General features: G+C 42.2%; 1 protein-coding gene across 1 annotated transcript in view; it reads right to left on the reverse strand.

Annotated features, from left to right (window-relative positions):
- LOC129753472 (titin-like) overlaps positions 1-23,487 on the reverse strand; it is a 50,166-nt gene that overhangs the window by 11,923 nt on the left and 14,756 nt on the right. Inside the window, exon 2 of the mRNA XM_055749290.1 lies at positions 1-23,455. Within this exon, the coding sequence (XP_055605265.1) occupies positions 1-23,455 (23,455 nt within the window). The remainder of the gene's footprint in view (positions 23,456-23,487) is intronic.

A 23,487-nucleotide genomic window follows, 5' to 3' on the forward strand; every position in this document is an offset into this window, starting at 1 on the left:
CTGTATAAAGGGAACTATCGTAATCAAACTTATACTTCAGACGGGGTGGCGTAGAGGCACGGAAATCGAGTATCGGCGAAATGCGACTCTCCAACACGATGCCGTCAAGAGATGCGACTGTGCGTCGATCGGCTAGCAATGTCTGATAGATTTCGTCATCACCATCCGTTTGAGACTCTGCTTGTGGACCAGTGCGCATCCAAATGTCTGACTTACGGTATTTTTGCTCGCTTTTGATCTGAGCCTGTTTGCGTGTTGTGGTGTTCGTAGATGACGAAGCCGAAGAAGTCGCAGTGTGTGGTTTTGGTGAAGCGGGACTTCCGGAACACTTACGTTTACCCATAGCTTCGCTTTCGTGATCAGAGGACGACGACGGTAAGGCAATTGAGTCCGATAGGCTTGAGTCAGTTGTCAGGTCAATGTCATTGTAGCGGTATTCGTTAATTTTGCGTATAAGTTCATTGGATGTCGAAGGTTGTCGATAAATTACTTCAATCGACTTCGAAGAGTCGATCGTACGTGTAAATACTTCACTTGTCAAAATATTTGTACTATTAGAGGAACTCTTATTGAGACGGCTCGGACTGGATGGCAATGAAGACGGAATTTCAGCGTGATCGAACGTGATTGCATCCTTGCATGAGTAATGCATTGCAGATTTGCATCGATAAGTATCATCCTGTTTTGTCGAATCACTTGACGTGTGTACAGTTTTCGTTACTTGTGGCGTAGTTTTTACGAATCCAATTTTGCTAGAAATTGTTGTTTGTACATCGGTGGTTGAAACATCAGCAGCCCTGGTAGCAGTTATTATCACAGTTTCTTTGATTCTACTAGCTTCGGTTACTTTAGCTGCAGTTTTCGTTGAAGACTTCTCTTGTGTTGATTTAGAGACTTCTTTTTTCGGGGATCCCTTAGCGCTTGTTGTTTTCACAGGTATCAAGCTTTTGTTAGCTCTGTCTTTAGTACTTTTGCTTGTGCTAACTGTGGTTTTAGTTGCCAAGTTTGCTTGCTCTTTGTCGGCTTTATTGACAGTCATCGGTTCAGATTTATCAGTTGTTTCTAGATTTTTTTTAGTTGTTCGATGGTATTTACTGCTACTGCTAGTAACGGACGAAGAAGACGACCTGCCGGTTCTTTCAGAACGTTCGGTCGAAGTACGAGTTAGTTTTGTACTTTGCACAGCCGGCTTAGGCTCCTGTTTTCTCAAAACTTTATCACTAGTTTCAGCTTTGCTGATAGACTTATTTATTGTAGAATCCAGTCGGCTACTGGAAGTTTCTCGGGAAGATTTAGCCTTTTTCTCAAACGTCTGTGTGCCACCTGAAGTCGTGCGTTGAGAAGTTTTTACTGGCGAGGATTGTGTAGATTCGGTCAAATTGAGAGGTTTCAATACTTTTTGATCCCTCGACAGTGTAGATTGCATGTAACCATGCGTTCTAGTAGCAGTGTATGTTCTTGATACTGTCGTAGTTCTGCTGGAACTGGATGAATACTCAACATTTTTCGTTCCCGACTTAATTTCGATGGTTTTACTTGATTGCTTGGATATTTCTATTGGCGTTTGCTTTTGTAGACTTATTTTGGTAACAGTAGCTTTAGTTTTAGGCTTTTTTCTTACCTGAGTTGATTCCTTAATATCTGCAATTGGTTTCACAGCCGATTCTTTGATTTTTTCTTTAGGCTTAGGTTTGGAAGGGCTTGTCATTATTTTTTCTGACACATCGATTTTTTCGTCTTGTTCTTGCTGCTGGTGGAGCTCAGTTTGTTTTTCCTTCCTTTTGAAGGAGATGTCGTAGTTTGTGCTGTCAATGATTGACTCCACATATGATACGCTTTCAGTATATTCTGTAACGTCACTCTGAGGCGATGCCGATTCATGACGCGGATCAATCGTCTTCAATTTGCAAGACTTCACTTGACGCACTTCCTGCGTCTCTTCAGATTTGGACATTTTACTTGTTTGACAACTGGTCACGACATCATGGCTGTCGGATTCAGTATCGTATGGTAGGTTATATTTGGTTGCTGATTCAGTAGAAAAATCCGATGCTGCGTTATCAGAAGCGGAAACCGATCGTTCATATTCAGTTGGAATTTCTGGCACAACTGAACCGCTGGTATACAACATTTTGTCATAGTCATGAGTGGATGAATCGATTGTTTCACTTATTGTTGTCGTGTGAGATATACATGAAGCTGGTGATAAAACGTCAATTTTCTTTTCTGCTGATACTTTAAGATAATCCCCAAAACTATCTCCAGCCATCAATTCCAACGATGACGAATCTACTCTTTCGCTGACGTATGTAATAGATGATGTAGTGAAATCGGTTAGTAGGGGAGAATCATCATCACCTATTGATCCTTCTATAGCCGATAGTGAACTTTTCCTGGTGTCAACCAGACGAGGATCTTCTTTTTTGACATCTTCCAACATATCTGACCGCTCAGATGATGTGGAGAGTTCCAACTTGTACAGTCGCTCTACACCTGAATCACGCTTTTTGCTAGTTTCAAAAGTGTGTCCAAGCTCTTGCACAATCGTTTTTATAGAAACGGTAATATCTGCAAGTGCGAGAGCATCTTCTTTTGTTCTTTCATCAGTGGATAAAATTCTAGAATGAGTAGCTTCTTGAACAGTCTGTGCCTTGGTATCACTGTCCATTTCCATTGCTTCGAAATTCTTTATCGTTTCAGTGGTTTTTGTGTTAACTTCGAATGTGCCGTCTTTTACTGTCTTAGCTCCATAAACATTTAAGTCGGTTTTCTCAATCTGATTGAGAGCTTCCGTTACTTGTGAAACTTCTACGAAAGCTTCACTATTTTCGTCAAGTTTTGTCTTAACGGTAGTCTGATCCTTAACGTAAGGAAGTTTGTCAGCCATGTACTCTTGTGTCTCCTCAACGTTTTCTTCAGTAACATGTGAAATATCAGTTTTTTTGATAACTGAAACTGCCTTCTCAGCTTCAACAACTGGTGAAAAAGATTTCTCAACTCGAGAAACGTGTGAAACTTCTTCCATAGCTTTAACCTGTTCGTCAGATTCAGTTTCGTCAACCTTTTCTCCAGTTACTGGTGAAGTCTTATCAATTACCTCAATATTTTTTATTGGTGAAACTGTCTTGTCAGCTTCAACAACTTGTGAAACGGAATTTTCAACTTGAGTGTGAAGTTCAGTTACTTGAAAAACTTCTTCGACAGCTTCAACCTGTTCGTCAGATACAGTTTCGTCAACCTTTTCCTCAGTGACTGGTGCAGCCTTTTCAACTACCTCAGTTTCTTTGATTGGTGAAACTGTCTTTTCAGCTTCAACAACTGGAGAAACGGATTTCTCAACCTGAGTTACAGCTTCCGTTACTTGTGAAATTTCTTCGACAGCTTCAACCTGTTCGTCACATTCAGTTTCGTCAACCTTTTCTTCAGTGACTGGTGAAGCCTTTTCAACTACCTCAGTTTCTTTGATTGGTGAAACTGCCTTCTCAGCTTCAACCTTTTCTTCAGTGACTGGTGAAGCCTTTACAACTACCTCAGTTTCTTTGATTGGTGAAACTGCCTTCTCAGCTTCAACGACTGGTGAAACTGGTTTCTCAACCTGAGTAACAGCTTCCTTTACTTGTGAAACTTCTTCCACAACTTCAACCTGTTCGTCAGATTCAGTTTCGTCAACCTTTTCTTCAGTGACTGGTGAAGCCTTTACAACTACCTCAGTTTCTTTGATTGGTGAAACTGCCTTCTCAGCTTCAACGACTGGTGAAACGAGTTTCTCAACCTGAGTAACAGCTTCCTTTACTTGTGAAACTTCTTCCACAACTTCAACCTGTTCGTCAGATTCAGTTTCGTCAACCTTTTCTTCAGTAACTGGTGAGACCTTTTCAACTACCTCAGTTTCTTTGATTGGTGAAACTGCCTTCTCAGCTTCAACAACTGGTGAAACTGATTTCTCAACCTGAGTAACAGATTCCGTTACTTGTGAAATTTCTTCCACAACTTCAACCTGTTCGTCAGATACAGTTTCGTCAACCTTTTCTTCAGTGACTGGTGAAGTCTTTTCAACTACCTCAGTTTCTTTGATTGGTGAAACTGCCTTCTCAGCTTCAACAACTTGGGAAACTGGTTTCTCAACCTGAGTAACAGATTCCGTTACTTGTGAAACTTTTTCGACAGCTTCAACCTGTTCGTCAGATTCAGCTTCGTCAACCTTTTCTTCAGTGACTGGTGAAGCCTTTTCAACTACCTCAGTTTCTTTGATTGGTGAAACTGCCTTCTCAGCTTCAACGACTGGTGAAACTGGTTTCTCAACCTGAGTAACAGCTTCCTTTACTTGTGAAACTTCTTCCACAACTTCAACCTGTTCGTTAGATTCAGTTTCGTCAATCTTTTCTCCAGTGACTGGTGAAGCCTTTTCAACTACCTCAGTTTCTTTGATTGGTGAAACTGCCTTCTCAGCTTCAACAACTTGGGAAACTGACTTCTCAACCTGAGTAACAGATTCCGTTACTTGTGAAACTTCTTCGACAGCTTCAACCTGTTCGTCAGATTCAGTTTCGTCAACCTTTTCTTCAGTGACTGGTGGAGCCTTTTCAACTACCTCAGTTTCTATGATTGGTGAAACTGCCTTCTCAGCTGCAACAACTGATGAAACGGGTTTCTCAACCTGAGTGAGAACCTCCGTTACTTGTGAAACTTCTTCGACAGCTTCAACCTGTTCGTCAGATTCAGTTTCGTCAATCTTTTCTCCAGTGACTGTTGAAGCCTTTTTAACTACCTCAGTTTCCTTGATTGGTAAAACTTCTTTCTCAGCTTCAACAACTGGTGAAACGGATTTCTCAACCTGAGTGAGAACTTCCGTTACTTGTGAAACTTCTTCGACAGCTTCAACCTGTTCGTCAGATTCAGTTTCGTCAACTTTTTCTTCAGTGACTAGTGAGGCCTTTTCAACTACCTGAGTTTCTGGGATTGGTGAAACTGCCTTCTCAGCTTCAACAACTGGTGAAACTGGTTTCTCAACCTGAGTAACAGCTTCCTTTACTTGTGAAACTTCTTCGAGAGCTTCAACCTGTTCGTCAGATTCAGTTTCGTCAAACTTTTCTTCAGTGACTGGTGAAGCCTTTTCAACTACCTCAGTTTCTTTGATTGGTGAAACTGCCTTCTCAGCTTCAACAACTGGTGAAACTGGTTTCTCAACCTGAGTAACAGCTTCCTTTACTTGTGGAACATCTTCGACAGCTTCAACCTGTTCGTCAGGTTCAGTTTCGTCAACCTTTTCTTCAGTGACTGGTGAAGTCTTTTCAACTACCTCAGTTTCTTTGATTGGTGAAACTGCCTTCTCAGCATCATCAACTGGTAAAACGGGTTTCTCAACCTGAGTAACAGCTTCCGTTACTTGTGAAACTTCTTCGACAACTTCGATCTGTTGATCAGATTCAGTTTCGTCAACCTTTTCTTCAGTAACTGGTGAGACCTTTTCAACTACCTCAGTTTCTTTGATTGGTGAAACTGCCTTCTCAGCTTCAACAACTGGTGAAACTGGTTTCTCAACCTGAGTAACAGCTTCCTTTACTTGTGGAACATCTTCGACAGCTTCAACCTGTTCGTCAGATTCAGTTTCGTCAAACTTTTCTTCAGTGACTGGTGAAGTCTTTTCAACTATCTCAGTTTCCTTGATTGGTGAAACTGCCTTCTCAGCTTCAACGACTGGTGAAACGAGTTTCTCAACCTGAGTAACAGCTTCCGTTACTTGTGAAACTTCTTCCACAACTTCAACCTGTTCGTCAGATTCAGTTTCGTCAATCTTTTCTCCAGTGACTGGTGAAGCCTTTTCAACTACCTCAGTTTCTTTGATTGGTGAAACTGCCTTCTCAGCTTCAACAACTTGGGAAACTGATTTCTCAACCTGAGTAACAGATTCCGTTACTTGTGAAACTTCTTCGACAGCTTCAACCTGTTCGTCAGATTCAGTTTCGTCAACCTTTTTTTCAGTGACTGGTGAAGTCTTTTCAACTACCTCAGTTTCTTTGATTGGTGAAACTGCCTTCTCAGCTTCAACAACTTGGGAAACTGGTTTCTCAACCTGAGTAACAGATTCCGTTACTTGTGAAACTTCTTCGACAGCTTCAACCTGTTCGTCAGATTCAGCTTCGTCAACCTTTTCTTCAGTGACTGGTGAAGCCTTTTCAACTACCTCAGTTTCTTTGATTGGTGAAACTGCCTTCTCAGCTTCAACGACTGGTGAAACTGGTTTCTCAACCTGAGTAACAGCTTCCTTTACTTGTGAAACTTCTTCCACAACTTCAACCTGTTCGTCAGATTCAGTTTCGTCAACCTTTTCTTCAGTAACTGGTGAGACCTTTTCAACTACCTCAGTTTCTTTGATTGGCGAAACTGCCTTCTCAGCTTCAACAACTGGTGAAACTGATTTCTCAACCTGAGTAACAGAGTCCGTTACTTGTGAAACTTCTTCCACAACTTCAACCTGTTCGTCAGATACAGTTTCGGCAACCTTTTCTTCAGTGACTGGTGAAGTCTTTTCAACTACCTCAGTTTCTTTGATTGGTGAAACTGCCTTCTCAGCTTCAACGACTGGTGAAACTGGTTTCTCAACCTGAGTAACAGCTTCCTTTGCTTGTGAAACTTCTTCCACAACTTCAACCTGTTCGTCAGATTCAGTTTCGTCAACCTTTTCTTCAGTGACTGGTGAAGCCTTTACAACTACCTCAGTTTCTTTGATTGGTGAAACTGCCTTCTCAGCTTCAACAACTGGTGAAACTGGTTTCTCAACCTGAGTAACAGCTTCCTTTACTTGTGAAACTTCTTCCACAACTTCAACCTGTTCGTCAGATTCAGTTTCGTCAACCTTTTCTTCAGTAACTGGTGAGACCTTTTCAACTACCTCAGTTTCTTTGATTGGCGAAACTGCCTTCTCAGCTTCAACAACTGGTGAAACTGATTTCTCAACCTGAGTAACAGAGTCCGTTACTTGTGAAACTTCTTCCACAACTTCAACCTGTTCGTCAGATACAGTTTCGGCAACCTTTTCTTCAGTGACTGGTGAAGTCTTTTCAACTACCTCAGTTTCTTTGATTGGTGAAACTGCCTTCTCAGCTTCAACGACTGGTGAAACTGGTTTCTCAACCTGAGTAACAGCTTCCTTTGCTTGTGAAACTTCTTCCACAACTTCAACCTGTTCGTCAGATTCAGTTTCGTCAACCTTTTCTTCAGTGACTGGTGAAGCCTTTACAACTACCTCAGTTTCTTTGATTGGTGAAACTGCCTTCTCAGCTTCAACGACTGGTGAAACTGGTTTCTCAACCTGAGTAACAGCTTCCTTTACTTGTGAAACTTCTTCCACAACTTCAACCTGTTCGTCAGATTCAGTTTCGTCAATCTTTTCTCCAGTGACTGGTGAAGCCTTTTCAACTACCTCAGTTTCTTTGATTGGTGAAACTGCCTTCTCAGCTTCAACGACTGGAGAAACTGGTTTCTCAACCTGAGTAACAGATTTCTTTACTTGTGAAACTTCTTCCACAACTTCAACCTGTTCGTCAGATTCAGTTTCGTCAATCTTTTCTCCAGTGACTGGTGAAGCCTTTTCAACTACCTCAGTTTCTTTGATTGGTGAAACTGCCTTCTCAGCTTCAACAACTTGGGAAACTGACTTCTCAACCTGAGTAACAGATTCCGTTACTTGTGAAACTTCTTCGACAGCTTCAACCTGTTCGTCAGATTCAGTTTCGTCAACCTTTTCTTCAGTGACTGGTGAAGTCTTTTCAACTACCTCAGTTTCTTTGATTGGTGAAACTGCCTTCTCAGCTGCAACAACTGATGAAACTGGTTTCTCAACCTGAGTGACAACTTCCGTTACTTGTGAAACTTCTTCGACAGCTTCAACCTGTTCGTCAGATTCAGTATCGTCAATCTTTTCTCCAGTGACTGTTGAAGCCTTTTCAACTACCTCAGTTTCCTTGATTGGTAAAACTTCTTTCTCAGCTTCAACAACTGGTGAAACGGATTTCTCAACCTGAGTGAGAACTTCCGTTACTTGTGAAACTTCTTCGACAGCTTCAACCTGTTCGTCAGATTCAGTTTCGTCAACCTTTTCTTCAGTAACTGGTGGTGAAGCCTTTTCAACAACCTCAGTTTCTTTGATTGATGAAACTGCCTTCTCAGCTTCAACAACTGGTGAAACTGATTTCTCAACCTGAGTAACAGATTCGGTTACTTGTGAAACTTCTTCGACAGCTTCAACCTGTTCGTCAGATTCAGTTTCGTCAACCTTTTCTTCAGTGGCTGGAGAAGCCTCTTCAACTACCTCAGTTTCTTTGATTGGTGAAACTGCCTTCTCAGCTTCAACAACTGATGAAACTGGTTTCTTAACCTGAGTAACAGATTCCGTTACTTCCGAAACTTCTTCGACAGCTTCAACCTGTTCGTCAGATTCAGTTTCGTCAACCTTTTCTTCAGTAACTGGTGAAGCCTTTTCAACTACCTCAGTTTCTTTGATTGGTGAAACTGCCTTCTCAGCTTCAACAACTTGGGAAACTGATTTCTCAACCTGAGTAATTGCTTCCGTTACTTGTGAAACTTCTTCGACAGCTTCAACCTGTTCGTCAGATTCAGTTTCGTCAACCTTTTCTTCAGTGACTGGTGCAGCCTTCTCCACTGCCTCAGTTTCTTGGATTGGTGACACTGCCTTATCAGTATCAACAACTGAAAAAACTGGTTTCTCAACCTGAGTAACAGCTTCCGTTACTTGTGAAACTTCTTCGACAGCTTCAACCTGTTCGTCAGATTCAGTTTCGTCAACCTTTTCTTCAGTGACTGGTGCAGCCTTTTCTACCTCAGTTTCTTTGATTGGTGAAACTGCCTTCTCAGCTTCAACAACTGGAGAAACTGGTTTCTCAACCTGAGTAACAGCTTCCTTTACTTGTGAAACTTCTTCGACAGCTTCAACCTGTTCGTCAGATTCAGTTTCGTCAACCTTTTCTTCAGTGACTGGTGAAGCCTTTTCAACTACCTCAGTTTCTTTGATTGGTGAAACTGCCTTCTCAGCTTCAACAACTTGGGAAACTGATTTCTCAACCTGAGTAACAGATTCCGTTACTTGTGAAACTTCTTCGACAGCTTCAACCTGTTCGTCAGATTCAGTTTCGTCAACCTTTTCTTCAGTGACTGGTGCAGCCTTTTCAACTACCTCAGTTTCTTTGATTGGTGAAACTGCCTTCCCAGCATCAACAAATGGAGAAACTGGTTTCTCAACCTGAGTAACAGCTTCCTTTACTTGTGAAACTTCTTCGGCAGCTTCAACCTGTTCGTCAGATTCAGTTTCGTCAACCTTTTCTTCAGTAACTGGTGAAGACTTTTCAACTACCTCAGTTTCTTTGATTGGTGAAACTGCCTTCTCAGCTTCAACAACTGGTGAAACTGGTTTCTCAACCTGAGTAACAGCTTCCTTTACTTGTGAAACTTCTTCGACAGCTTCAACCTGTTCGTCAGATTCAGTTTCGTCAACCTTTTCTTCAGTAACTGGTGAAGCCTTTTCAACTACATCAGTTTCTTTGATTGGTGAAACTGCCTTCTCAGCTTCAACAACTGGTGAAACTGGTTTCTCAACCTGAGTAACAGCTTCCTTTACTTGTGAAACTTCTTTGAGAGCTTCAACCTGTTCGTCAGATTCAGTTTCGTCAACCTTCTCTCCAGTGACTAGTGAAGTCTTTTCAACTACCTCAGTTTCTTTGATTGGTGAAACTGCCTTCTCAGCTTCAACAACTGGTGAAACTGGTTTCTCAACCTGAGTAACAGCTTCCTTTACTTGTGAAACTTCTTCGACAGCTTCAACCTGTTCGACAGATTTATCATCGTCAACCTTTTCTTCAGTGACTGGTGAGGCCTTTTCAACTACCTCAGTTTCTTTGATTGGTGAAACTGCCTTCTCAGCTTCAACAACTGGTGAAACTGGTTTCTCAACCTGAGTAACAGCTTCCTTTACTTGTGAAACTTCTTCGACAGCTTCAACCTGTTCGACAGATTCAGTTTCGTCAACCTTTTCTTCAGTGACTGGTGCAGCCTTTTCAACTACCTCAGTTTCTTTGATTGGTGTAACTGCCTTCCCAGCATCAACAAATGGAGAAACTGGTTTCTCGACCTGAGTAACAGCTTCCTTCACTTGTGAAACTTCTTCGACAGCTTCAACCTGTTCGTCATATTCAGTTTCGTCAATCTTTTCTTCAGTGACTGGTGCAGCCTTTTCAACTACCTCAGTTTCTTTGATTGGTGAAACTGCCTTCTCAGCTTCAACAACTGGTGAAACTGGTTTCTCAACCTGAGTAACAGCTTCCTTTACTTGTGAAACTTCTTCGACAGCTTCAACCTGCTCGACAGATTCAGTTTCGTCAACCTTTTCTTCAGTGACTAGTGAAGTCTTTTCAACTACCTCAGTTTCTTTGATTGGTGAAACTGCCTTCTCAGCTTCAACAACTGGTGAAACTGGTTTCTCAACCTGAGTAACAGCTTCCTTTACTTGTGAAACTTCTTCGACAGCTTCAACCTGTTCGTCAGATTCAGTTTCGTCAACCTTTTCTTCAGTGACTGGTGTAGCCTTCTCCACTACCTCAGTTTCTGGGATTGGTGACACTGCCTTATCAGTATCAACAAATGGAAAAACTGGTTTCTCAACCTGAGTAACAGCTTCCGTTACTTGTGAAACTTCTTCGACAGCTTCAACCTGTTCGTCAGATTCAGTTTCGTCAACCTTTTCTTCAGTAACTGGTGAAGCCTTTTCAACTACCTGAGTTTCTTTGATTGGTGAAACTGCCTTCTCAGCTTCAACAACTGGTGAAACTGGTTTCTCAACCTGAGTAACAGCTTCCTTCACTTGTGAAACTTCTTCGACAGCTTCAACCTGTTCGTCAGATTCAGTTTCGTCAACCTTTTCTTCAGTAACTGGTGAGGCCTTTTCAACTACCTCAGTTTCTTTGATTGGTGAAACTGCCTTCTCAGCTTCAACAACTGGTGAAACTGGTTTCTCAACCTGAGTAACAGCTTCCTTTACTTGTGAAACTTCTTCGACAGCTTCAACCTGTTCGTCAGATTCAGTTTCGTCAACCTTTTCTTCAGTGACTGGTGCAGCCTTTTCAACTACCTCAGTTTCTTTGATTGGTGACACTGCCTTATCAGTATCAACAAATGGAAAAACTGGTTTCTCAACCTGAGTAACAGCTTCCGTTACTTGTGAAACTTCTTCGACAGCTTCAACCTGTTCGTCATATTCAGTTTCGTCAACCTTTTCTTCAGTGACTAGTGAGGCCTTTTCAACTACCTCAGTTTCTTTGATTGGTGAAACTGCCTTCTCAGCTTCAACAACTGGTGAAACTGTTTTCTCAACCTGAGTAACAGCTTCCTTTACTTGTGAAACTTCTTCGACAGCTTCAACCTGTTCGGCAGATTCAGTTTCGTCAACCTTTTCTTCAGTGAGTAGTGAAGTCTTTTCAACCACCTCAGTTTCTTTGATTGGTGAAACTGCCTTCTCAGCTTCAACAACTGGTGAAACTGTTTTCTCAACCTGAGTAACAGCTTTCTTTACTTGTGAAACTTCTTCGACAGCTTCAACCTGTTCGTCAGATTCAGTTTCGTCAACCTTTTCTTCAGTAACTGGTGAGGCCTTTTCAACTACCTTAGTTTCTTTGATTGGTGAAACTGCCTTCTCAGCTTCAACAACTGGTGAAACTGATTTCTCAACCTGAGTAACAGCTTCCTTTACTTGTGAAACTTCTTCGACAGCTTCAACCTGTTCGTCAGATTCAGTTTCGTCAACCTTTTCTTCAGTGACTGGTGCAGCCTTTTCAGCTACCTCAGTTTCTTCGATTGGTGAAACTGCCTTCTCAGCTTCAACAACTGGTGAAACTGGTTTCTCAACCTGAGTAACAGCTTCCTTTACTTGTGAAACTTCTTCGACAGCTTCAACCTGTTCGTCAGATTCAGTTTCGTCAACCTTTTCTTCAGTGACTAGTGAAGACTTTTCAACTACCTGAGTTTCTTTGATTGGTGAAACTGCCTTCTCAGCTTCAACAACTGGTGAAACTGGTTTCTCAACCTGAGTAACAGCTTCCTTTACTTGTGAAACTTCTTCGACAGCTTCATCCTGTTCGTCAGATTCAGTTTCGTCAACCTTTTCAGTGACTGGCGAAGACTTTTCAACTACCTGAGTTTCTGGGATTGGTGAAACTGCCTTCTCAGTTTCAACAACTGGTGAAACTGGTTTCTCAACCTGAGTAACAGCTTCCTTTACTTGTGAAACTTCTTCGACAGCTTCAACCTGTTCGTCAGATTCAGTTTCGTCAACCTTTTCTTCAGTAACTGGTGCAGCCTTTTCAACTACCTCAGTTTCTTTGATTGGTGAAACTGCCTTCTCAGCTTCAACAACTGGTGAAACTGGTTTCTCAACCTGAGTAACAGCTTCCTTTACTTCTGAAACTTCTTCGACAGCTTCAACCTGTTCGTCAGATTCAGTTTCGTCAACCTTTTCTTCAGTGACTAGTGAGGCCTTTTCAACTACCTCAGTTTCTTTGATTGGTGAAACTGCCTTCTCAGCTTCAACAACTGGTGAAACTGTTTTCTCAACCTGAGTAACAGCTTCCTTTACTTGTGAAACTTCTTCGACAGCTTCAACCTGTTCGGCAGATTCAGTTTCGTCAACCTTTTCTTCAGTGAGTAGTGAAGTCTTTTCAACCACCTCAGTTTCTTTGATTGGTGAAACTGCCTTCTCAGCTTCAACAACTGGTGAAACTGTTTTCTCAACCTGAGTAACAGCTTCCTTTACTTGTGAAACTTCTTCGACAGCTTCAACCTGTTCGTCAGATTCAGTTTCGTCAACCTTTTCTTCAGTAACTGGTGAGGCCTTTTTAACTACCTTAGTTTCTTTGATTGGTGAAACTGCCTTCTCAGCTTCAACAACTGGTGAAACTGATTTCTCAACCTGAGTAACAGCTTCCTTTACTTGTGAAACTTCTTCGACAGCTTCAACCTGTTCGTCAGATTCAGTTTCGTCAACCTTTTCTTCAGTGACTGGTGCAGCCTTTTCAGCTACCTCAGTTTCTGGGATTGGTGAAACTGCCTTCTCAGCTTCAACAACTGGTGAAACTGGTTTCTCAACCTGAGTAACAGCTTCCTTTACTTGTGAAACTTCTTCGACAGCTTCAACCTGTTCGTCAGATTCAGTTTCGTCAACCTTTTCTTCAGTGACTAGTGAAGACTTTTCAACTACCTGAGTTTCTTTGATTGGTGAAACTGCCTTCTCAGCTTCAACAACTGGTGAAACTGGTTTCTCAACCTGAGTAACAGCTTCCTTTACTTGTGAAACTTCTTCGACAGCTTCAACCTGTTCGTCAGATTCAGTTTCGTCAACCTTTTCAGTGACTGGCGAAGACTTTTCAACTACCTGAGTTTCTGGGATTGGTGAAACTGCCTTCTCAGCTTCAACAACTGGTGAAACTGGTTTCTCAACCTGAGTAACAGCTTCCTTTACTTGTGAAACTTCTTCGACAGCTTCAACCTGTTCGTCAGATTCAGTTTCGTCAACTTTTTCTTCAGTGACTGGTGAAGACTTTTCAACTACCTCAGTTTCTTTGATTGGTGAAACTGCCTTCTCAGCTTCAACGACTGTTGGAACGAGTTTCTCAACCTGAGTAACAGCTTCCTTTACTTGTGAAACTTCTTCGACAGCTTCAACCTGTTCGTCAGATTCAGTTTCGTCAACCTTTTCTTCAGTAACTGGTGAGGCCTTTTCAACTACCTTAGTTTCTTTGATTGGTGAAACTGCCTTCTCAGCTTCAACGACTGGTGAAACGAGTTTCTCAACCTGAGTAACAGCTTCCGTTACTTGTGAAACTTCTTCCACAACTTCAACCTGTTCGTCAGATTCAGTTTCGTCAATCTTTTCTCCAGTGACTGGTGATGCCTTTTCAACTACCTCAGTTTCGTTGATTGGTGAAACTGCCTTCTCAGCTTCAACAACTGGTGAAATTGGTTTCTCAACCTGAGTAACAGCTTCCTTTACTTGTGAAACTTCTTCGACAGCTTCAACCTGTTCGTCAGATTCAGTTTCGTCAACCTTTTCTTCAGTAACTGGTGCAGCCTTTTCAACTACCTCAGTTTCTTTGATTGGTGAAACTGCCTTCTCAGCTTCAACAACTGGTGAAACTGGTTTCTCAACCTGAGTAACAGCTTCCTTTACTTCTGAAACTTCTTCGACAGCTTCAACCTGTTCGTCAGATTCAGTTTCGTCAACCTTTTCTTCAGTGACTAGTGAGGCCTTTTCAACTACCTCAGTTTCTTTGATTGGTGAAACTGCCTTCTCAGCTTCAACAACTGGTGAAACTGTTTTCTCAACCTGAGTAACAGCTTCCTTTACTTGTGAAACTTCTTCGACAGCTTCAACCTGTTCGGCAGATTCAGTTTCGTCAACCTTTTCTTCAGTGAGTAGTGAAGTCTTTTCAACCACCTCAGTTTCTTTGATTGGTGAAACTGCCTTCTCAGCTTCAACAACTGGTGAAACTGGTTTCTCAACCTGAGTAACAGCTTCCTTTACTTGTGAAACTTCTTCGACAGCTTCAACCTGTTCGTCAGATTCAGTTTCGTCAATCTTTTCTTCAGTGACTGGTGAGGCCTCTTCAATTACCTCAGTTTCTTCGATTGGTGAAACTGCCTTCTCAGCTTCAACAACTGGTGAAACTGATTTCTCAACCTGAGTAACAGCTTCCTTTACTTGTGAAACTTCTTCGACAGCTTCAACCTGTTCGTCAGATTCAGTTTCGTCAACCTTTTCTTCAGTGACTAGTGAAGTCTTTTCAACTACCTCAGTTTCTTTGATTGGTGAAACTGCCTTCTCAGCTTCAACAACTGGTGAAACTGGTTTCTCAACCTGAGTAACAGCTTCCTTTACTTGTGAAACTTCTTCGACAGCTTCAACCTGTTCGTCAGATTCAGTTTCGTCAACCTTTTCAGTGACTGGCGAAGACTTTTCAACTACCTGAGTTTCTGGGATTGGTGAAACTGCCTTCTCAGCTTCAACAACTGGTGAAACTGGTTTCTCAACCTGAGTAACAGCTTCCTTTACTTGTGAAACTTCTTCGACAGCTTCAACCTGTTCGTCAGATTCAGTTTCGTCAACCTTTTCTTCAGTGACTAGTGAAGTCTTTTCAACTACCTCAGTTTCTTTGATTGGTGAAACTGCCTTCTCAGCTTCAACAACTGGTGAAACTGGTTTCTCAACCTGAGTAACAGCTTCCTTTACTTGTGAAACTTCTTCGACAGCTTCAACCTGTTCGTCAGATTCAGTTTCGTCAACCTTTTCAGTGACTGGCGAAGACTTTTCAACTACCTGAGTTTCTGGGATTGGTGAAACTGCCTTCTCAGCTTCAACAACTGGTGAAACTGGTTTCTCAACCTGAGTAACAGCTTCCTTTACTTGTGAAACTTCTTCGACAGCTTCAACCTGTTCGTCAGATTCAGTTTCGTCAACCTTTTCTTCAGTGACTAGTGAAGTCTTTTCAACTACCTCAGTTTCTTTGATTGGTGAAACTGCCTTCTCAGCTTCAACAACTGGTGAAACTGGTTTCTCAACCTGAGTAACAGCTTCCTTTACTTGTGAAACTTCTTCGACAGCTTCAACCTGTTCGTCAGATTCAGTTTCGTCAACCTTTTCAGTGACTGGCGAAGACTTTTCAACTACCTGAGTTTCTGGGATTGGTGAAACTGCCTTCTCAGCTTCAACAACTGGTGAAACTGGTTTCTCAACCTGAGTAACAGCTTCCTTTACTTGTGAAACTTCTTCGACAGCTTCAACCTGTTCGTCAGATTCAGTTTCGTCAACCTTTTCAGTGACTGGCGAAGACTTTTCAACTACCTGAGTTTCTGGGATTGGTGAAACTGCCTTCTCAGTTTCAACAACTGGTGAAACTGGTTTCTCAACCTGAGTAACAGCTTCCTTCACTTGTGAAACTTCTTCGACAGCTTCATCCTGTTCGTCAGATTCAGTTTCGTCAACCTTTTCTTCAGTAACTGGTGAGGCCTTTTCAACTACCTTAGTTCCTTTGATTGGTGAAACTGCCTTCTCAGCTTCAACAACTGGTGAAACTGATTTCTCAACCTGAGTAACAGCTTCCTTTACTTGTGAAACTTTTTCGACAGCTTCAACTTGTTCGTCAGATTCAGTTTCGTCAACCTTTTCTTCAGTGACTGGTGCAGCCTTTTCAGCTACCTCAGTTTCTTCGATAGGTGAAACTGCCTTCTCAGCTTCAACAACTGGTGAAACTGGTTTCTCAACCTGAGTAACAGCTTCCTTTACTTGTGAAACTTCTTCGACAGCTTCAACCTGTTCGTCAGATTCAGTTTCGTCAACCTTTTCTTCAGTGACTAGTGAAGTCTTTTCAACTACCTCAGTTTCTTTGATTGGTGAAACTGCCTTCTCAGCTTCAACAACTGGTGAAACTGGTTTCTCAACCTGAGTAACAGCTTCCTTTACTTGTGAAACTTCTTCGACAGCTTCAACCTGTTCGTCAGATTCAGTTTCGTCAACCTTTTCAGTGACTGGCGAAGACTTTTCAACTACCTGAGTTTCTGGGATTGGTGAAACTGCCTTCTCAGCTTCAACAACTGGTGAAACTGGTTTCTCAACCTGAGTAACAGCTTCCTTTACTTGTGAAACTTCTTCGACAGCTTCAACCTGTTCGTCAGATTCAGTTTCGTCAACCTTTTCTTCAGTGACTGGTGAATCCTTTTCAACTACCTCAGTTTCTTTGATTGGTGAAACTGCCTTCTCAGCTTCAACGACTGTTGGAACGAGTTTCTCAACCTGAGTAACAGCTTCCTTTACTTGTGAAACTTCTTCGACAGCTTCAACCTGTTCGTCAGATTCAGTTTCGTCAACCTTTTCTTCGGTGACTGGTGAAGCCTTTTCAACTACCTCAGTTTCTTTGATTGGTGAAACTGCCTTCTCAGCTTCAACAACTGGTGAAACGAGTTTCTCAACCTGAGTAACAGCTTCCGTTACTTGTGAAACTTCTTCCACAACTTCAACCTGTTCGTCAGATTCAGTTTCGTCAATCTTTTCTCCAGTGACTGGTGATGCCTTTTCAACTACCTCAGTTTCGTTGATTGGTGAAACTGCCTTCTCAGCTTCAACAACTGGTGAAACTGGTTTCTCAACCTGAGTAACAGCTTCCTTTACTTCTGAAACTTCTTCGACAGCTTCAACCTGTTCGTCAGATTCAGTTTCGTCAACCTTTTCTTCAGTGACTGGTGAAGCCTTTTCAACTACCTCAGTTTCTTTGATTGGTAAAACTGCCTTCTCAGCTTCAACGACTGGTGAAACGAGTTTCTCAACCTGAGTAACAGCTTCCTTTACTTGTGAAACTTCTTCGACAGCTTCAACCTGTTCGTCAGATTCAGTTTCGTCAATCTTTTCTCCAGTGACTGGTGAAGACTTTTCAACTACCTCAGTTTCTTTGATTGGTGAAACTGCCTTCTCAGCTTCAACAACTGGTGAAACGGGTTTCTCAACCTGAGTAACAGCTTCCTTCACTTGTGAAACTTCTTCGACAGCTTCAACCTGCTCGTCAGATTCAGTTTCGTCAACCTTCTCTTCAGTAACTGGTGAAGACTTTTCAACTACCTGAGTTTCTGGGATTGGTGAAACTGCCTTCTCAGCTTCAACAACTGGTGAAACTGGTTTCTCAACCTGAGTAACAGCTTCCTTTACTTGTGAAACTTCTTCGACAGCTTCAACCTGTTCGTCAGATTCAGTTTCGTCAACCTTTTCTTCAGTAACTGGTGAGGCCTTTTCAACTACCTCAGTTTCTTCGATTGGTGAAACTGCCTTCTCAGCATCAACAACTGGTGAAACTGGTTTCTCAACCTGAGTAACAGCTTCCTTCACTTGTGAAACTTCTTCGACAGCTTCAACCTGTTCGTCAGATTCAGTTTCGTCAACCTTTTCTTCAGTGACTGGTGAGGCCTTTTCAACTACCTCAGTTTCTTTGATTGGTGAAACTGCCTTCTCAGCTTCAACAACTGTTGAAACTGGTTTCTCAACCTGAGTAACAGCTTCCTTTACTTGTGAAACTTCTTCGACAGCTTCAACCTGTTCGTCAGATTCAGTTTCGTCAACCTTCTCTTCAGTGACTAGTGAAGACTTTTCAACTACCTGAGTTTCTGGGATTGGTGAAACTGCCTTCTCAGCTTCAACAACTGGTGAAACTGGTTTCTCAACCTGAGTAACAGCTTCCTTTACTTGTGAAACTTCTTCGACAGCTTCAACCTGTTCGTCAGATTCAGTTTCGTCAATCTTTTCTTCAGTGACTGGTGAGGCCTCTTCAACTACCTCAGTTTCTTCGATTGGTGAAACTGCCTTCTCAACTTCAACGACTGGTGAAACTGGTTCCTCAACCTGAGTAACAGCTTCCTTCACTTGTGAAACTTCTTCGACAGCTTCAACTTGTTCGTCAGATTCAGTTTCGTCAACCTTTTCTTCAGTAACTGGTGAGGACTTTTCAACTACCTCAGTTTCTTTGATTGGTGAAACTGCCTTCTCAGCTTCAACATCTGGTGAAACTGATTTCTCAACCTGAGTAACAGCTTCCTTTACTTGTGAAACTTCTTCGACAGCTTCAACCTGTTCGTCAGATTCAGTTTCGTCAACCTTCTCTTCAGTGACTGGTGAAGACTTTTCAACTACCTGAGTTTCCTTGATTGGTGAAACTGCCTTCTCAGCTTCAACAACTGGTGAAACTGGTTTCTCAACCTGAGTAACAGCTTCCTTTACTTGTGAAACTTCTTCAACAGCTTCAACCTGTTCGTCAGATTCAGTTTCGTCAACCTTTTCTTCAGTGACTAGTGAGGCCTTTTCAACTACCTCAGTTTCTTTGATTGGTGAAACTGCCTTCTTAGCTTCAACAACTGGTGAAACTGGTTTCTCAACCTGAGTAACAGCTTCCTTTTCTTGTGAAACTTCTTCGACAGCTTCAACCTGTTCGTCAGATTCAGTTTCGTCAACCTTCTCATCAGTGACTGGTGAAGACTTTTTAACTACCTGAGTTTCTGGGATTGGTGAAACTGCCTTCTCAGCTTCAACAACTGGTGAAACTGGTTTCTCAACCTGAGTAACAGCTTCCTTTACTTGTGAAACTTCTTCAACAGCTTCAACCTGTTCGTCAGATTCAGTTTCGTCAACCTTTTCTTCAGTGACTGGTGAGGCCTTTTCAACTACCTCAGTTTCTTTGATTGGTGAAACTGCCTTCTCAGCATCAACAACTGGTGAAACTGGTTTCTCAACCTGAGTAACAGCTTCCTTTACTTGTGAAACTTCTTCGACAGCTTCAACCTGTTCGTCAGATTCAGTTTCGTCAACCTTCTCTTCAGTGACTAGTGAAGACTTTTCAACTACCTGAGTTTCTGGGATTGGTGAAACTGCCTTCTCAGCTTCAACAACTGGTGAAACTGGTTTCTCAACCTGAGTAACAGCTTCCTTTACTTGTGAAACTTCTTCGACAGCTTCAACCTGTTCGTCAGATTCAGTTTCGTCAACCTTTTCTTCAGTGACTGGTGAGGCCTCTTCAACTACCTCAGTTTCTTCGATTGGTGAAACTGCCTTCTCAACTTCAACGACTGGTGAAACTGGTTTCTCAACCTGAGTAACAGCTTCCTTCACTTGTGAAACTTCTTCGACAGCTTCAACTTGTTCGTCAGATTCAGTTTCGTCAACCTTTTCTTCAGTAACTGGTGAGGACTTTTCAACTACCTCAGTTTCTTTGATTGGTGAAACTGCCTTCTCAGCTTCAACATCTGGTGAAACTGATTTCTCAACCTGAGTAACAGCTTCCTTTACTTGTGAAACTTCTTCGACAGCTTCAACCTGTTCGTCAGATTCAGTTTCGTCAACCTTCTCTTCAGTGACTGGTGAAGACTTTTCAACTACCTGAGTTTCTGGGATTGGTGAAACTGCCTTCTCAGCTTCAACAACTGGTGAAACTGGTTTCTCAACCTGAGTAACAGCTTCCTTTACTTGTGAAACTTCTTCAACAGCTTCAACCTGTTCGTCAGATTCAGTTTCGTCAACCTTTTCTTCAGTGACTAGTGAGGCCTTTTCAACTACCTCAGTTTCTTTGATTGGTGAAACTGCCTTCTTAGCTTCAACAACTGGTGAAACTGGTTTCTCAACCTGAGTAACAGCTTCCTTTACTTGTGAAACTTCTTCGACAGCTTCAACCTGTTCGTCAGATTCAGTTTCGTCAACCTTCTCATCAGTGACTGGTGAAGACTTTTCAACTACCTGAGTTTCTGGGATTGGTGAAACTGCCTTCTCAGCTTCAACAACTGGTGAAACTGGTTTCTCAACCTGAGTAACAGCTTCCTTTACTTGTGAAACTTCTTCGACAGCTTCAACCTGTTCGTCAGATTCAGTTTCGTCAACCTTTTCTTCAGTGACTGGTGAAGCCTTTTCAACTACCTGAGTTTCTGGGATTGGTGAAACTGCCTTCTCAGCATCAACAACTGGTGAAACTGGTTTCTCAACCTGAGTAACAGCTTCCTTTACTTGTGAAACTTCTTCGACAGCTTCAACCTGTTCGTCAGATTCAGTTTCGTCAACCTTTTCTTCAGTGACTGGTGAAGCCTTTTCAACTACCTCAGTTTCTTTGATTGGTGAAACTGCCTTCTCAGCTTCAACGACTGGTGAAACGAGTTTCTCAACCTGAGTAACAGCTTCCTTTACTTGTGAAACTTCTTCGACAGCTTCAACCTGTTCGTCAGATTCAGTTTCGTCAACCTTTTCTTCAGTGACTGGTGAAGACTTTTCAACTACCTCAGTTTCTTTGATTGGTGAAACTGCCTTCTCAGCTTCAACAACTGGTGAAACTGGTTTCTCAACCTGAGTAACAGCTTCCTTTACTTGTGAAACTTCTTCGACAGCTTCAACCTGTTCGTCAGATTCAGTTTCGTCAACCTTTTCTTCAGTGACTGGTGAAGACTTTTCAACTACCTGAGTTTCTGGGATTGGTGAAACTGCCTTCTCAGCTTCAACAACTGGTGAAACTGGTTTCTCAACCTGAGTAACAGCTTCCTTTACTTGTGAAACTTCTTCGACAGCTTCAACCTGTTCGTCAGATTCAGTTTCGTCTACCTTTTCTTCAGTGACTGGTGAAGACTTTTCAACTACCTGAGTTTCTGGGATTGGTGAAACTGCCTTCTCAGCTTCAACAACTGGTGAAACTGGTTTCTCAACCTGAGTAACAGCTTCCTTTACTTGTGAAACTTCTTCGACAGCTTCAACCTGTTCGTCAGATTCAGTTTCGTCAACCTTTTCTTCAGTGACTGGTGAGGCCTTTTCAACTACCTCAGTTTCTTTGATTGGTGAAACTGCCTTCTCAGCTTCAACAACTGGTGAAACTGGTTTCTCAACCTGAGTAACAGCTTCCTTTACTTGTGAAACTTCTTCGACAGCTTCAACCTGTTCGTCAGATTCAGTTTCGTCAACCTTTTCTTCAGTGACTGGTGAGGCCTTTTCAACTACCTCAGTTTCTTTGATTGGTGAAACTGCCTTCTCAGCTTCAACAACTGGTGAAACTGGTTTCTCAACCTGAGTAACAGCTTCCTTTACTTGTGAAACTTCTTCGACAGCTTCAACCTGTTCGTCAGATTCAGTTTCGTCAACCTTTTCTTCAGTGACTAGTGAGGCCTTTTCAACTACCTCAGTTTCTTTGATTGGTGAAACTGCCTTCTTAGCTTCAACAACTGGTGAAACTGGTTTCTCAACCTGAGTAACAGCTTCCTTTACTTGTGAAACTTCTTCGACAGCTTCAACCTGTTCGTCAGATTCAGTTTCGTCAACCTTTTCTTCAGTGACTGGCGAAGACTTTTCAACTACCTGAGTTTCTGGGATTGGTGAAACTGCCTTCTCAGCTTCAACAACTGGTGAAACTGGTTTCTCAACTTGAGTAACAGCTTCCTTTACTTGTGAAACTTCTTCGACAGCTTCAACCTGTTCGTCAGATTCAGTTTCGTCAACCTTTTCTTCAGTGACTGGTGAAGCCTTTTCAGCTACCTGAGTTTCTGGGATTGGTGAAACTGCCTTCTCAGCTTCAACAACTGGTGAAACTGGTTTCTCAACCTGAGTAACAGCTTCCTTTACTTGTGAAACTTCTTCGAGAGCTTCAACCTGTTCGTCAGATTCAGTTTCGTCAACCTTTTCTTCAGTGACTGGTGAGGCCTCTTCAACTACCTCAGTTTCTTTGATTGGTGAAACTGCCTTCTTAGCTTCAACAACTGGTGAAACTGGTTTCTCAACCTGAGTAACAGCTTCCTTTACTTGTGAAACTTCTTCGAGAGCTTCAACCTGTTCGTCAGATTCAGTTTCGTCAACCTTTTCTTCAGTGACTGGTGAAGCCTTTTCAACTACCTCAGTTTCTTTGATTGGTGAAACTGCCTTCTCAGCTTCAACGACTGGTGAAACGAGTTTCTCAACCTGAGTAACAGCTTCCTTTACTTGTGAAACTTCTTCGACAGCTTCAACCTGTTCGTCAGATTCAGTTTCGTCAACCTTTTCTTCAGTGACTGGTGAAGCCTTTTCAACTACCTCAGTTTCTTTGATTGGTGAAACTGCCTTCTCAGCTTCAACGACTGGTGAAACGAGTTTCTCAACCTGAGTAACAGCTTCCTTTACTTCTGAAACTTCTTCGACATCTTCAACCTGTTCGTCAGATTCAGTTTCGTCAACCTTTTCTTCAGTAACTGGTGAGACTGGTGAGGCCTTTTCAACTACCTCAGTTTCTTTGATTGGTGAAACTGCCTTCTCAGCATCAACAACTGGTGAAACTGGTTTCTCAACCTGAGTAACAGCTTCCTTTACTTGTGAAACTTCTTCGACAGCTTCAACCTGTTCGTCAGATTCAGTTTCGTCAACCTTTTCTTCAGTGACTGGTGAAGACTTTTCAACTACCTGAGTTTCTGGGATTGGTGAAACTGCCTTCTCAGCTTCAACAACTGGTGAAACTGGTTTCTCAACCTGAGTAACAGCTTCCTTTACTTGTGAAACTTCTTCGACAGCTTCAACCTGTTCGTCAGATTCAGTTTCGTCAACCTTTTCTTCAGTGACTGGTGAGGCCTTTTCAACTACCTCAGTTTCTTTGATTGGTGAAACTGCCTTCTCAGCTTCAACAACTGGTGAAACTGGTTTCTCAACCTGAGTAACAGCTTCCTTTACTTGTGAAACTTCTTCAACAGCTTCAACCTGTTCGTCAGATTCAGTTTCGTCAACCTTTTCTTCAGTAACTGGTGAAGACTTTTCAACTACTAGAGTGTCTGGGATTGGTGAAACTGCCTTCTCAGCTTCAACAACTGGTGAAACTGGTTTCTCAACCTGAGTAACAGCTTCCTTTACTTGTGAAACTTCTTCGACAGCTTCAACCTGTTCGTCAGATTCAGTTTCGTCAAACCTTT

Source organism: Uranotaenia lowii, chromosome 3, assembly GCF_029784155.1.
Source record: "Uranotaenia lowii strain MFRU-FL chromosome 3, ASM2978415v1, whole genome shotgun sequence".
NCBI lineage: Eukaryota > Metazoa > Arthropoda > Insecta > Diptera > Culicidae > Uranotaenia > Uranotaenia lowii.